Source organism: Oxyura jamaicensis, chromosome 24 (assembly GCF_011077185.1).
Source record: "Oxyura jamaicensis isolate SHBP4307 breed ruddy duck chromosome 24, BPBGC_Ojam_1.0, whole genome shotgun sequence".
Lineage (NCBI taxonomy): Eukaryota > Metazoa > Chordata > Aves > Anseriformes > Anatidae > Oxyura > Oxyura jamaicensis.
The window spans coordinates 5936803-5952064 of NC_048916.1; the positions used below are offsets into that span (position 1 = coordinate 5936803).

Below are 15262 nucleotides of genomic sequence, written 5' to 3' on the forward strand. Positions count from 1 at the left end.
CATTCTGGAGGTTATATAAATGGGGTAGCTGCTAAAGGTCTCCCAGCTATCACACGGCTGCTCTAAATGTTACCGCAGCATACCCACAAATTCCAGTGGTGTTTCAAGAGCTGGTGATGTGCTTAGCAAGCAATCACATTTCCAGCAGCATCGACTTTTCCACCCCGTGGCACTGCTTTGTCTCTGGGCTGTAAGAGGCTGGGCTGGCTTTGCTCATCGCCACCAAAGGCTTGTCCAGAAGGTTGTTGAACCTGAGTCTCTGGGCCAGCCACGTCCTGGGGTGCATCGGGCTCAGTTGGTCAAGGGAAGGGATTGTCCCGCTCTGCCCTGGACGTAAAATAGTAGCTAGCACCCAAAGGGGGCTGCAAGGATGGTGAAGGCTCTGGAGGGGAAGATGTCAGAGGAACAGCCGAGGCGGACAGCTTCTGAAAAGTAGTCCTTTGTCTTCTCCCTTTCATGATCAGATTTTCTTTGTCTTCCCCTGAGCTGCCGAAGGGCAGGTTCATCAGTAATAGGTTGGTGACCTGTGGGTTAGGAGTGGCTGTGTGTGCAGCCAGTCTTCGATGCTGCTGTCAGCAAATCGGCACCGCTGCATTACGGCTGGCCCGATTTATGGCCAGGTGGCGGTGCTGCCCAAGTGACAGGATTGATTTTTGATGCGATCTTTTGCGTACTGTTACATCCACTTCTCTCATGAATTTTGAACAGAGACAGCGAGCCGGATGAAAAACAGATACTGGCTGTGGCAGAAAAGATGCCGGCCGTGGCAGGTGCATCGATGAGGAGTGATTCCTTGATACGAGTGCTTTAGGAAGAGTATAAGCAGAAGGTGAGAAACTTGGGAGCAAGCAGGAAAAAACATTTCATGTTTTCTTTGCTCTTCCTTTTGACCAAAGTGACCAACAAGAGATGTTTGTTTTCCTCCTGAGGAATTCCAGTGCCAACCTGTGACAGGTCAGGCAAACAGAGGAAATGCTGCACAGAGTGGGAGCTGCTGCCCATCCACGGAAAGAGTGAGCCAGGCCTAGAATGCAGCTTCCTCGAGCGAATTGGATGACTGAGGAGACAGGAACATTACGGTGAAATTAATCATTTCTGTGAAGAAAAGACTTAATTCCAAACTTTCCAGCTAGTCCAGTGTTATCCATTGCTAAAAATGTGTTCCAGAACTAGATTGCCATTTAAGAAGGTGGTAAAAGAATTCTTTTCAAGCCTTGAAAATCGTATCTCATGCTCTAATGCTACTGCGGCTTGAGTAAGGTGAACTTGTAGCAGACTGTAGTGGAAGTGGATGCACATCACGGGGAGTGTTTCTTTTTCAGAATGACTCTGACATCCCCAGAGCTCTTCCAGGGCCGTTAGCTACTGCTGCATTGGAAATGAAGCAGTAATTCTGCTCAAGAGAAGACTGCAGCTTCCTGATGAGTGATGAATGTGTATGTGGCGCTCCACAGAGCTGCTAAGACAAACTTGCTGCAGTAAGATTAGAATCCTGAGCTTTTACAAATCCTGTTTTCATTTTCTGCCTTAATATACCCATAACGCAACGCCTCTCATCCATCCTGCTTCCGTTCAGCAGCAGATTGTAACTTCCTTAGTTTTCAATTGCTTTTGTCCATTCTGTGATTTAACGGATCCATAAAACATTTTGGCTTACTTTGGTAAATGAAAATATTTGCTGTGGCAAATGGGGCTGCTTAGCAAGAAAACGTTTGGATCAGGAATGTCACAGAAGAGGCACAAACCCATTGAACGGAAAACTGTCTATGTCTGAGAAGCTTTATTTTGCTTTATACATATCTGCAGAAGGTGTTAACGGTATCAGTTTTAGTGTATCTTGTATCAAAAATTAAAAGCACTTCTGGGCAATATTTGGAAGCATCCTGGACTTTGGAAGGATAGGGTCCCAACCTGGACAGGGAAGGCGGACAGACTGCTATCTTCCTTTGCTCTGCCCCACGTTGCCTGTATTATCTTAGGTATATCATTTTGTCCAGAATCAAAACAATTTTGACCTAAATTAAGCTTAAAGAAGTCTTTCTGGATTCCCTGCTAGTGTTTTGATGGCTCCACGGGCTGCCCGGCTCGCTGCTGGCAGCTGCTTCAGCAGCACACCGTCCTTTGGCAGCCCGCAGTTTAAAACTAAGGCGGCCGCTTGCGGGGCGGCAGATGGGCTGCGCTGCTGCGTGAGGCTTTCGGCTCGGACGGGTGGCTTTGTCCCTCGTGGGGTGCATCGTGGGTCTGTGCCCAGCCCCACAGGCAGCTAGGTTTTTGATCGGATGGGTTACACTATGTTGGGAGGCAAATTAAGATGTATTTGCCTTGGGAAGGCAGACGGGTTTTTAAAGCAACGAGTGAGTTTTCTCCCCCTGCCAGCAGCCAAAAGGCATTTTGGAAGGGGGATTTTCCTCCTATCGAGTCAACTCGGACCTACTTTGGGTGCCGTATTATCCCACGGAGGCTGGAGGGAAGTTAAGAGAAGATCCTGGTGGCTTTGTTTTTTTCCGATTCTGGGCCTTGCTGTGGCCACGTCCTTCTCTTTGCATGTTGTCACGGTGCTGTTCCCTTCCCCTGTGAATCTTTGTCTTGCTATTCCCCAAAGGTGCCGGCAGTCCCCTCCTCCGATTCGTGTCAGAATTACTGAGCAGTTACCATGGTGACTGGGGAAGAAGGAATTGGATCAGCAGACAGCTGAGATCAATCCCGGCTGCCCGCCTCCTATTCCTGAGCAGCCAGTGCATTTTTAATACCACGGCACTGTACGGGAGGCATGGCTTTGTCTTGCTAAGCCTTTGTTGTATCTTCAGTCTTGAGTATTTCCACTATAATCTGCCAAACTCGCAAGCTTTACAAATTCTACCCTTACAAAGCTGTGTACGTTAGGCTCGGTAGATACTATTTTCTTTTCTAGTCAATTTTGTTTCTTTCTGGAATTCTGTATGCACTCCACAGTTTAATGGAGGAAATGTTGGTAGAAACGAGCCATATGAAAGGTACAGTCTTTAAGAAGTGAACTTAGGGTTCTGCCACTAAAACTCCCTCAAACCTTCCTGCTTCTCGTTTGGCAAAAGCTGACGTGCTTTCCCTTGGTTTCACTTGCACGTCGCAGAGAAACGTAATGCAGAGGAAAAGCAACGGGGACAGAAAAAAACCTGGTTTGCTTCTAGACTTCACCTTTCACCTGCAATTCTTTCCAGCAATTTCCATGAAACCCATTTGTTTCCAGGTGTCAGAGATGGTGTCAGCAGGCAGGGCGAGCTCTTTGAAAAGCCGGTGCCTCTACGTGGATGCTGAGCCCTCCCCAGCTGGTTCTAGCTGCCCGTTCTTAGAGCAACAAAAGCGGGGTGCGTAATTCACACTGCACAAGCCTGCTGACAGAAGGTGGTGCAGGCTGGCCCCAGGCCCCTAAATTCACTTTGTTCTTCTGTGCTGAGGCCATAAACCAAGGCTCCCTGCAGGTGCTGCTTCAGTCAGGCTTTTGTGAGCTCTTCTGTTACAGGGTGGATGCGGAGTTGGATCAGAAAGCTGGGAATAGTCTTGGGCTGGCTGTTACTTATTGCTCTGCACTTCGTTTTCTTTGCCCGTACTTCCTGCTCAAAAGAATAATTTGGTTTTCTTTTAAGACTGTTTTTGAAAAACCTAAGAGCTCGTAAGGACGGTGTTTTGGGAAATACTTTTGGTGCTCTTTCTACGTGAAGTTATTTTCTTCAAAGCAGCGAGAGCAGCCAACGTACCTGCTTCGCGAAGCCTGCTAGGGACTGGAGGACCTAAAGAAGCCGCTGACCTCCTGTGGGAGAGCACCGGTGGTAGGTTCCTGCAACTGGCAGCTCTGTTGGTGTCCCGGCTGCACAGTTCCAGGCTTGTTCTTTGCAGTCCTGCCTGCTGCGTTTGTATAAACAGATGAGTCCAGCTTTCTTTATCTCCTTTCCTCTACCTGCTTGGGGCATTGTGCTTGCTGAGGCCACAGCAGCTCCTTTCTTCGGAACACAAAGTGCTCGGTCAGTTTGCTTGCTGGGCTGTTATTAGAGCAAGGCCGATGAGCATCCCGAGCTTTTTGCAGTTGTTCCATCAAACTGGAGGGTGCTGAAAGCTGTTTAGATCCAGTCCATCCCAACAATTCTTCATCTGGGAGGATAAAAGCGGGATTCTTGGCAGAGCTGTGGCAGAGGCAATGCTTTGTTTGGTGTTCGCTGTCACAAAAGCGATTGATGTGACTCAGATTTATGGCCTACGTCCAGTTTAAGGAAGGTTCAGGGGCTTTCGGTTGCTCCCTGATATGCCAGTTCCTAGGGAGCGCGTTGTCTCACGCGTGGCTCTCCAGCTGTCTGCACTTCTAACCCATCTCAAATCTCTCTCCGTTTTATTTAAAGCAGACGTTGTTTTGGGCTGTGGTTCCGCTTAGTGCTTCAGTGACAGTGAACGATGCATGTCCAGCAAAAGAGCACCTGCTTTGCTGCCACAGTCATCCCCGGCGTGTCCCCGACAGGAAGAGAAATCGCTGCGTTTGGTGGCGGCAGGGCGCTGCGCCGAAGCCAAGCAGGGTGGAGACGAGGAGCTGCTGGTGTACGGGGGCTCCTGCAAACGTGCCGAACAGAAGAGTAGCTGGAGCGTGGTAGCCCGGGAGTTTGAATAATCTGAATTTGTACCTGAGTATGTTACTTGGATGCCTAGGGGAACAACCCTGCCTTGTTTTTCCCCTTTTTTAAGACAGTAAGCTGTCACAGACAGAAATAGTAGCGAGGTACTAATCTCACAAGAATTCTTCGGAGGCTAGTTAGTACGGTTGGTGTTCACTGACACTTGTTGGCCACTTTGGTATTAGTCGGAGCTCGTTCATCCTGTGAATTCATAGCATGCTACCTGCTGTCTGTGGAGAGCCTGCGCTTCAGCAATACTCAGTGACAGGAGCAGCACAGAAGAGCTTGAGGAAGCCACACACGTGCACAGGTCATAAATCTGCTGGCAGGAGCTAGAAGATGTGAGCTGAGCTGGCTGTAGGCACAAGTAGAGTTTTATTGTTCAAGTTTTCTTGTCATTTCTTTTTCATTTTTTTTCAGCTTGCATGGTATTTTTCTTAGTGGTCAAGAGACTGAAAATCCGACCTTATTTAGGATGAGCTTTTGGACGAGTGGGAGCGTGTCTCTGGACCACCACTGAGACTTGGAGCGTTAATAAGACACATTTCAGATGAGGTTAAAAAGAAGCGTGGGTCAGTAAGAGTTTCAGTTTGCATTATTATTATGCTGAGAGAAGGTTAGCGTTGATACGGAGAGGGAAGCTGATTCCTTCCCTCATTTTTTCCACCACCCTGAAGGTGATTTATGTGGCAGCTGTTGATGTAGGGTAATTAGAGGAAAGACAGAAAATCCATGTAGAATCTGCCAGCACTTGTTCCAAAGATTAGTTGTCTACAGTACCCCCAGAAGAATGAACATCCAGTTTGTTTGTCCCAAACAGATTGACAAATTCTTGTGCAGCAAAGGCAACAGGTGGGTAAAGCCGTGCAGCAACATCCTCGGTCTTCAGCCCTGAGGCTTGCCTAAAGGACAGGCAAACAAGGGGTCAGAGAAGGGGGAAAAGTTCGGCTCGTGGTGGCTTAGCCAGGTCCCAGGCTGGCGCTGGTGCCTCCTGTCTCTGGAAGAGGAGCACCTTGCGTCCTTCCCAGCAGCTCCTCGGGCTCTTGAGACACCCCTGGGGTCTCCGAGAGCAGCGTGTGCATCAGGGTGTGCTTCTGGCCTGGGGCTGGGACCGCAGCTCGCTGCACTCTGCTTCTCTCGAGTCCTTGTGAATTGAGACAGACGCAGGACCGCTGCCCAGCAATGAGCAGGCTCACCTCTGCTCCAAGCAGCACGTTATTTGCTTACCAGGTACAGCCTGCTGGGAGAGCCTTGGTCTTAGCCCAGCGGGGAGACGTCCTCCCTGCCTCTTACCAAAATCATGTCTTAATTTGAGCTCATTTCTTTTGTTGAAATGCAAAGCTAATTATATTTAAGTCCAGATGAACACGAAGCTGCATTAACAGAGTTCTTCGAATCAAAGGGGAGTTATTCAGCGTTTCTGGGGGGCTAGGGAAATTTGTAACCAGATAAAAGACACGGGGGAGGGCAGACCTATAAAAAGTGTTATTGTGTGATTATGAAGAGGCCTTTTAATGCAGTTTTTATGTGTTGCTAAAAAGGCCTTTATTGCTTGAAGTTGGAAGCAGAATACAAATGGGCTTACAGTGTCTATTAAATGAAGACTGGGGAAAAATAGTCTCTGTTTCTCTTAACTGCAAAGTAAAAATAATAATTAGTGATTGCAATCCATGTCAGTGCTGGATTCGTGAGCCTGATCATGTACTAAGCAATAAAGTAGCAGGTAGGGAACAATTGTTTGTGTAATTTAAGACGTGGTTCATTGTTATGATGAACCCGTTTATCCAGGTTATGATGTCAGCAAATTGTTTCAGCCTGTCTTTATCAGTACAACAATTAGGTTTGAATTCTCCCTGGTGTAACATAAAGAGTACAGATGAGCTTGACATGAATAATTCAGGGGAACGTTGCTTCTCAGATGATACCTCATTTCCAGATTTGTTTTTCAGTTTCCTTGAGTGAAAGCTTCTGGACACGCAGCCGTCCACTTCCTTAATCACTTTTAACAAAGTTGATTTTGCAAAACTGCTTTGACAAAAAGCATGCTCCACCCAGCGCAAGCAAAGAGGCCAGATGTACGCTTCCCCATTTAAAAAACCCGATAAAAATCCACAATATCTTACTGTATTTGAAATCAGGAGGTCTGATTAGTTTGGCTGGGCTGTAATGAACCCCATCCTGGCTGTCACTGATTTCGCTAGGCAGTGGCAATCCTGCTGAAAAGGTAAGCTTCACATCGCCTCGCCTCGCTGGCTTCAGCTGGGGCTCCAAGGCAGGGGTGCGGGACGAGGTGGCGAGGCCAGCTCCAGAGCCCAGCGCAGCAGAAAGCTCTCCCCTTGCGAGGTGCCCCAGTGTCGTAGCTGCTCCTTGGCAGCACAGATGGATTTATGGTTCTTGGCTCTGCCTCGTCCTTGCTGTTCCCATCACCAAAGCTGCAAGCTGGCACTTTGAGTCATGGGGGGAGCTTCTCAGAATGTCCTTGGGCTGACAGGGCAGTGTGTGTGTGTGCAGAACCCGCTTCTGTTCGGTGCTGACATCGTCTGACAAGAAAGGGTGCTGACGTTTGGGAAACCGAAATACTCTGATGGCAGATGAAGGTCTTTTCAGAAGTGTCTGGGGTGCGTTCTGAGTAGGAGCTCTGTTGGTAACACCAATGCTTTAGTGGCTTCCTTAAAGGCCATGCAAAAGAGCAGCAGACAGCAGGCAAAGAGCTGTGTTAGGAACTAAAATGTTGTGAGTAATGTTGGCATTCGTTACTTATGTCTTCTGAAGTTCTAGGGAACTCGGTCCCTGGTGTCTAGTTTGGTATCTGCAGACAAGAGCAAAGACCAGAAGAACACAGGTTTAGTTCCCTTACTGTGCTGCAGGATGGCCCTGAAACACAGGCAGTCGGGATGTGTGGGCAATGAGGTACGTGGTGGTGGGCACTGACCGAGGTGTCTGACTTGCTACTGGAACGGGGAAGGGCAGGAAGCTGACGGGCTTGCTTTGCAGCAGTTCAGAGCAGCTGGTGGTGGCTGTGAAGAGAAAGGTAGGTAGGTAATTGCAGGCTCTGGATACTAAGGGGGTTATTTGTAACGCTGAAGTGTGCCAGAAGAAGAAGAAGTAGAATAAGAAGTAGTAGCACAGAACCAGGCTGGCCGAGTGCTGCTACAGCTCTTCTGCACCATGTCTCCAGCCAGCTTACTACTACAGCACTGTCTGCCACTGACTTAGTAGTCACGTTGTCACGGTTTAATAGCAACATTCAAGACGACACTGACAATTTGAGAAGATAAATCAGTGCTTCTGACAGCAGCAGCTCGTTGAATGACACTGGTGTTACTCTGTTCTTCTGGGGTAAGGTAAATCAAGTGTAAAGGGCATGGATTGACGTGTGTCAGCACTTTCTTAGAATAAGCATTGGAGGTGGCCTTTTCTGCGTGTTTTTTTTTTTTTTTTTTTTTTTTTACACAGCTTGTCCTTTGAAGGAAGTCAGTGTATGCTAGAGGAGAGACGAAAACAGGGAGAGCATCTTAGAACAGAAGCAGCCAGGTTGTCCCAGCAGTGTGACCCAGAACCACGGACACGTGAGCTAAGTACCACTGGGATACGAGCCTGCAGAATGTCATCTGTCACACAGCCACCTTCTAAACCCATCCCTTTTCCTCGTGTGCAGTAGAGCACTGAGTTCAAACACCTTATCAGAAAATCTTACTACTTAGGTCCTTTTTTTAATGGTAGCAGACAGAGGACCTTCATTCTGCATAAGGCTATATGCTTGCTGTGTAAGCCCCGCAGTCTGTGGGCCAAACTATTTCCCAAGTCCTGTAAGGAATGTTGCTACTGGCACATAATCTGAAAACACTGGGAAGAGGTCCCAGCAGAGGTTTGTATTTATTAAAATGTGTCTGTCTTCTGCTGATGCCTCTGGCTGCTACAGTGCTCGTACTGGGAACTTGTAATGTCATTCTGGGTGTCTGCATCGCACGTTGCTGCAGCTGCTGTCCCAAGGCATTTGTTGAGTTTGTCACGATGTCTGTGCTCAAATCTAGTAGTAGTGCCATAGTAGTGCAGAAGGTTAAGCCCAAATCTATAGTAGTGCAGGAGAGCAAGTCTTTCTAGATGGTCGTCTTCGCGCTGCAAAGCAGAAATCTGCTCTGCAGGAATCCAGCTGTCTGTCTGGATTTGATGCTAAGATCTTTGCGGTACCTTGGCAGTAATTGCACATGGCAGAAATTTTCCCAGGAAGAGCACCTGAGAATGTGATTCCAGATGTAATATTCAGATGTCAAAAGGATTTATAGAACAACAAGAACAAAAAAGTAAGCATACAGAAGGAGGCTATTTAGTTCTTGTTGCACTGAATCTAATAAACCTTTAGCCTTTTATTATATTTGGTTCTTTGTATTTGCAGTTCTGTCTGGGAGTGAATTATATTGAAGTAGTATAGTTGAGAGGAATTAGATTACCAGAAATAAAACGGGCTGAATGCAAGAGCTAAAAGGGCAATGTGTACTTCATTGAAAACAGGAAAGAGAGAGAGTACCCTCAGACAAGACATGTGAATTAAATAAAGATGTCCAAAGGGAGATCTAAAAGGTCTAGGAATAATTTTGATTTCTTTCAGCAACAGTATCCTCAAATATTTTGTCTGGATCGTTATCTAACTTAGATTATTTTAAATGATTCTTTTGAGATTGGTCTGCGTTGAGCTGCAGGGATCTGAGGGGGTGCATCATCTTTCACTGACTCCAGGCTCCCTCGGTTCCAGACAGGCATGTAATGGATACTTCTCCCACAGGGGTCAACAGAACACCTCCTGTGTCTCTGCTGCCAAAACACCTTCCATCTCTTATTTAAAACAAACAGAAACCCACTTCTAACGCAAAAGCCAAAGGATTGATGATATTCTATGAAAAGACAGCAGAATACACCAAGGTGTATTTCTAGTGATTTTCAGTGCTAGGGAGTTAGGTGAAATCTGCCTGGATGAACTTGGAAGCAAGTCTCAGCCATTACCGTGAAGGCAGAAATGGCAAACTGTCGGCAGTCCTCATCAATGCGTCCTGGAGGAGGTTGCCCTCTTCATCCAGGCGTGCTCTGGCTGCTGTAGGCGCCTTGGGTTCGCTGGCTGCGTGGGCTTAGACTGGAAGATACTGCTAAGGAGCCAGGGGCTCCCACTTGGGATGGCTGGGGACTGGGACTTGCACGAGTATCTTACAGAGCAAGAAGTCATCTCCAAAGCAAAGATAACCTGTATGCAGTGCTGCCAGAGCAGGTCTTTGAGCCAGTTCCCCCTAACATTCAGAGGTGTCCCTGAAAGCCACGTGGTGTTGTGGTGTGCGCCCCCTCCCCGCTCCCCAGTGTTGTGGTGTAGTGCCGATTCGGAGGTCAATCGGTCTGTGTCATTCCGAGCAGTTCCATGATGGGCTGGAAGTGACTGAATATTAGCAAGTTTTCTTGGATCCTCAGGGACCCCTGGCACTGTACGCTCAGATGAATACTTACAAAGAGCAATGAATATGAAGCCAAGCACCCTCCACCCTGTGCTCCTTCATTGAATGCGTAGAGCTGGCACGGGGGTCGGAAGCCTGGCCAAGGTTTTTTGCTGTAGACAGCTCTTACCGTCTAACTTTCTGCTATCTTTTCCAGCATCTCTACAAGTGGATATCGTTCCAAGCCAGGGGGAGATCAGCGTTGGAGAGTCCAAATTCTTCCTATGTCAAGGTGAGTGATGGCTTACGGCGTCAGGTGTCTACATCTGGCTTTGCTGGGGAGGTTGATCGAGCTATTAAGTCTGGTAAAAGCTCTGTTGTTGGGTCTAGCTGCAAGATTGTTTACTCTTCTTTTCTTATATGCCCTTATATTTTTATGAGACTGAGTAGCAGAGGCAACACATGCTGTTTACCAGGAACACTAAATGCGCTCTCCCTTGAGAGCTGGCAGCAGAAAGCAGCTCCAGCAAACAGCTTTTAAAATGGAAAAACAAAAGAAACAGCAACTGAAATGTTGTCTCGAAGCTTGAGCAATAGCCACAACGATACCACCTTGCATCTTTCTGCGGCCCTTTGATCTTTCGAATTTAGAATTAAGCTTGGTTTTGCTGGGTACTTTTTCTTCCCAAATTGTTTTTCTAATGAATTGCTAAGAGCAGTAATAGGAGTGCTGGGTCACTTCAGAGTCATCACCTTAGCAACTAAGGATTTTAATGCTGCTGAAAATCTGTAGTTTTGTTTTTCTTTGTGACAAAACGGTGTTTGTTTAGCTTCCTGACTGCCCCAGGCTGTTCTCCTGCACCATGAGGTGCAGTGCTGACACGTTCCACATCTCCCAGAGTGGGTTCTACCATTTTATGGTGTTATCTGAATTAGTCTCTACGTGTCCTCTTCAAAGCGGCGAGTCTGGTTTAGTGGGAGGAATCGGTGTGCTGGCACACCAATAATCACATCACGGAGCTTGGCACAGATCGAATAGGTGATGGCGTGAGCTCTGGGTGCAGATTGGTGTCAGAAGCCCACACTTCCTCAGGAGCATGCCAGCTGGGACAAGTAATGACGTTGTCTGATCCAGGGATGCTCAACTGCAGAACGATTTGTTAATGCTGCTGTTTTGGAAGTGGAAGTGTTCTCTAAGTGCTGTTTTGATGACGCTTGCATTCAGAAAACTTGGGGATCAGTGAAAGCCTCCTCAATAGTAGGAGCTTGTCCCAAAGAGCAAAGCAGCACAGGAATGCAGAGATGGGAGCTGCAGGAGAGACAGAGCTTGGAACCAGTTGGTACCAATACTTATTGACATTCAGTGCAGCAGGAGGTGGAAGCTGATCAATGCCAGAGCTGTTGCTACAGCAATGTCACCATTTTGATACATGAAGTAGCCCAGCCTGCAGATACAGGCATGTATTGATAACATGGTGGAGCTGAAGCGGGAAGGTTTATACTTTTTCCCCCTCAAACTGCAAATGTGGTGGAGGGGCTGGGACACAGGGGATCCCAGGATGCATGGAAGGCCATTCTGGGCTGAAATGAAATGGTTCCCCTTTAGATTATATGAAAAACAAGCAAACGACTAATATCGTTTTTGCAGGACAGCAGCTGACCACTCACAGTGGTGTAAGATAATTTACTTTGCATGCTTCTCAGGTACGATAAGCCCTTCCCTCAGTTCAGTCTTCCCCATAGTGCTCCTGGTTGTACTTAATGCCCTGCGTGCCTATTTGTTGGGAACTCATTTCCATGTGCTTTTTCTTGTTGTTGTCCCTAGTGGCAGGGGAAGCCAAATACAAAGACATTTCCTGGTTTTCTCCTAATGGTGAGAAGCTGACGCCCAACCAACAGCGCATCTCGGTGGTGCGAAATGATGACTTCTCCTCCACCCTCACCATCTACAATGCCAACATTGACGATGCTGGCATCTACAAATGTGTTGTCAGCAGCGTGGAGGAGGGAGACTCCGAGGCCACCGTCAATGTCAAGATTTTCCGTAAGAGAGCAATTCTGAGGCTATTTTCTGGTCTGCTTTGCACACGTATGAGGCTTGACTGGGGAGGGGGAGACACCTTACCCTCCTAGAAAGGGCTATTGCTAAAGGGGAGGAAGGAGGGTGTTAGGAAGATTCTTCTCCTTGCTTTTGAGGGGAAAACAGATATTGAGACCTTTGCCTGTCAAGTGTTTAACAGCTTGTCTGCTGCTTAAATTACTCTGAAAGACAAGAGAGCAGAAGGAAAAGATTCTGGTGCATCATAGCTGTCCACGAGGAACAAGCAGACAGAGCAGCTTCTGTGGATGACAAACATGCTGAGAGATAAGACTCATGTTAGGAAAGTGCTTCACACGTTCAGAAGGCTTATAATTAGCTATCGGTGTGTTGTCCAACAGAGCCATGATAGCAGCTCCTCCGCTTCCTGCTGGGGAGCTGGGCACTGGCTTCCAAGTTGACATTTTCTTTTCACCTTGTGGGCAAATCTGTGAGCTAACAGTGTTGATTTGGCCCGCTGATAAGCATGGGAGGCAGGGCTGGAAAATGGGGTTCCTGGGTCGCAGTGCAGTGTATTGGGTCAGGTTATCCTGTGTATCCTCCCCTCTGGGGCAAGCAGATTTCTAGAAAATGTGCCCTTTGGTTTTCTTTTTTTTTTTTTTCTCCTTTTTTTTCCCCCAAGCTTGAGCTGAAAGCGCAGCTTGGGGTGTGTTGCAAAAGCTGCAGTGACTTTCTCCTTCCATTGCTTTCAGAAAAGCTGATGTTCAAGAACGCTCCCACTCCTCAGGAATTCAAGGAAGGGGATGATGCTGTGATTGTGTGTGATGTGGTCAGCTCGCTGCCTCCTACCATCATTTGGAAACACAAAGGCAGGGACGTTATCCTAAAAAAAGATGGTAAGGCGCAAGATGTGTCAGTGGTTGTCTGTTTAGGGGTGAAATGTCCATCTCCCCTCAGGGCTCAAGATCATTTCAGGAAAACAAAATGCTAGCAGTCACAAGGGAGAAAGAAATCATTTGCATGTAGCGCTAGGTTTTAGGATGTGCATGTGGTTTTACAAGGAGCTGTGATTTGGCAGAGGCAGGACTACAGTGTTCCCACAGAGACCGACGGACATCAGGCTTTGACACTGGATTAGGCTAGGGAATGCTGGAAGCATTTTTCAGATTAACAGAAAATGTCATCAGGCAGAAAAGCTGCGTGTTGTGACGCTTTACTGTAGTCCTGAGGAAAAATGGCTAAAAGCTCCTGGCGAGTGTTTTTCCTTTTAGTTCAAGATGCTACAGGCTGTCTTGCCCAGAGTGGCATCTCACTGGCAGTGACGATTCCAGAGCCCTGCCTCCAGCCGAGCATTAGTGCCTCGGCTGTTTCCGACATCTTGTTGCAGGCACAAGGGAACTGTAGTAAGACTTGAATTCTGCCACCCTTGGGCAGGAGGGGCAAGTTTGAAATTGCTTCTCTGATACTACTGAAATGTAAATGTATTTGTGTGTGTGCATATTTATCTTTTCATAGCTGCATGTATGCTAGCCTAAAAGGACCAGAGCGATTTGTCTGCTGTCCCTGTCTGGTTTTCTTTCTTGACAATGTCAGATCTGATTACTGCAGTATCTCCATTTTAATGTGATGTGAAGGGAAGTTTCATTAGGTTAAGCCTCATCTCCAGCTCAGAAAGGGCAAGGAGAGGTGAAGAACCTGCTAACTGCGCTGAGCTTTCCTGAGGATCCTTGGATGAACTTTCCTTTTTTCTCTTCTAGTTCGATTTATAGTCCTGTCCAACAACTACCTGCAGATCCGGGGAATCAAGAAAACAGATGAGGGGACGTACCGCTGTGAGGGCCGGATCTTGGCTCGTGGGGAGATCAACTTCAAAGACATTCAGGTCATTGTAAATGGTGAGTAGTGCAGAGAGTAGTAAGTGCTAAAGGCCTATAGTACATGCCTTCCAAGCTGCTGATGGAAACGTTACCTTAGATTCACGCTCAGGAGTTACCAACAGCTTGCTAGTCCTAGTCTTTCTCTGCTGTGTCAAGTGAAAACATGCATGAGTGCTTACCAGCTGTTTACAGGAAATCATCACACCAAGAGAAAGTTTAAGCTTAATGACTTAGTGAGGTATTGATCCAGTTGAGACTCACAAGTGGTTTTGTCCATGGTACCAAGTTTCCGTGCATCTCTCCATCCCCAGCTTTTCCTTCCAAAGCTGATCGGAGAGCTCATGCATCAAACCTGCTGGTCGAAACGTGCAGGTAACAGTTTGAGGGTTTGAATCGCCAGTGGCATCTGTCTGTGTTGTAGAAATTTACAGTGAGCCTTCCAGGGCTTATTCTTGCTCACATCTTCTGTCTCCCCTTGCTAACTTCAGCGTGGTTCCCTTCTCTTCCAGTACCTCCTTCTGTGCGTGCCAGGCAGAGCACCATGAACGCCACTGCCAACCTCAGCCAGTCTGTCACCTTAGCGTGTGATGCTGATGGTTTTCCTGAGCCAACCATGACGTGGACAAAGTAAGATACTGCACTCATACGGTGTGCTGATTCTGTGTGACCGGGGACGTTTTCACTAAGACGGTGTTTATAAACGCAGTGGCATATATAGCTCTTACATATAGACTACAACGTGTGTTTCGGTGTAATAATACAGTTCTCATTAACATAAAACCTCAAACAAGTAGCCTTTGACTGCTTCTCCCCACACAGCCAGTGTGCTTTGTGCTCTGCAGGGATGGAGAGCCAATAGAGCCAGAGGATGATGAAGAGAAATACAGTTTTAACTATGATGGGTCCGAGCTAATCATCAAGAAGGTGGATAAGAGTGATGAAGCGGAGTACATCTGCATCGCTGAGAACAAGGCTGGCGAGCAGGATGCCACCATTCATCTCAAAGTCTTTGGTAAGCATGGTCTTATCCTCCCTTTCCAAGCCAATTGGCTATTGGTAGCTCACTAGTGGAAGCTGGAAGCTGCCTACTTATCTCAGATAGTGCCTGATGTGGCTTATCCAACACTGCTTCTTTCCCAAATACTGCTGTGCCTCTCTGTTCCATCATGCTAGGCAAAACAATTTCTGAGCTTGTGTCTGAAACGTGCCCACTCCATTCTGCTGCTTCATTGATAAAAAATAAATACAGTCCTGTGCGTGGGGGTGGTGTGAGGTTCATAGCCTTCTTGAAAT

General features: G+C 47.3%; 1 protein-coding gene across 8 annotated transcripts in view; it reads left to right on the forward strand.

The window, feature by feature from the left end:
* Positions 1-15262, forward strand: part of NCAM1 (neural cell adhesion molecule 1) — a 105393-nt gene that overhangs the window by 42878 nt on the left and 47253 nt on the right. For all 8 annotated transcript variants that reach the window (XM_035346136.1, XM_035346137.1, XM_035346138.1 and 5 more), the window contains exons 2-7: positions 10272-10346; positions 11880-12098; positions 12845-12988; positions 13850-13987; positions 14479-14596; positions 14812-14981. In XM_035346136.1, coding sequence (XP_035202027.1) covers positions 10272-10346; positions 11880-12098; positions 12845-12988; positions 13850-13987; positions 14479-14596; positions 14812-14981 — 864 coding nt within the window. The remainder of the gene's footprint in view (positions 1-10271; positions 10347-11879; positions 12099-12844; positions 12989-13849; positions 13988-14478; positions 14597-14811; positions 14982-15262) is intronic.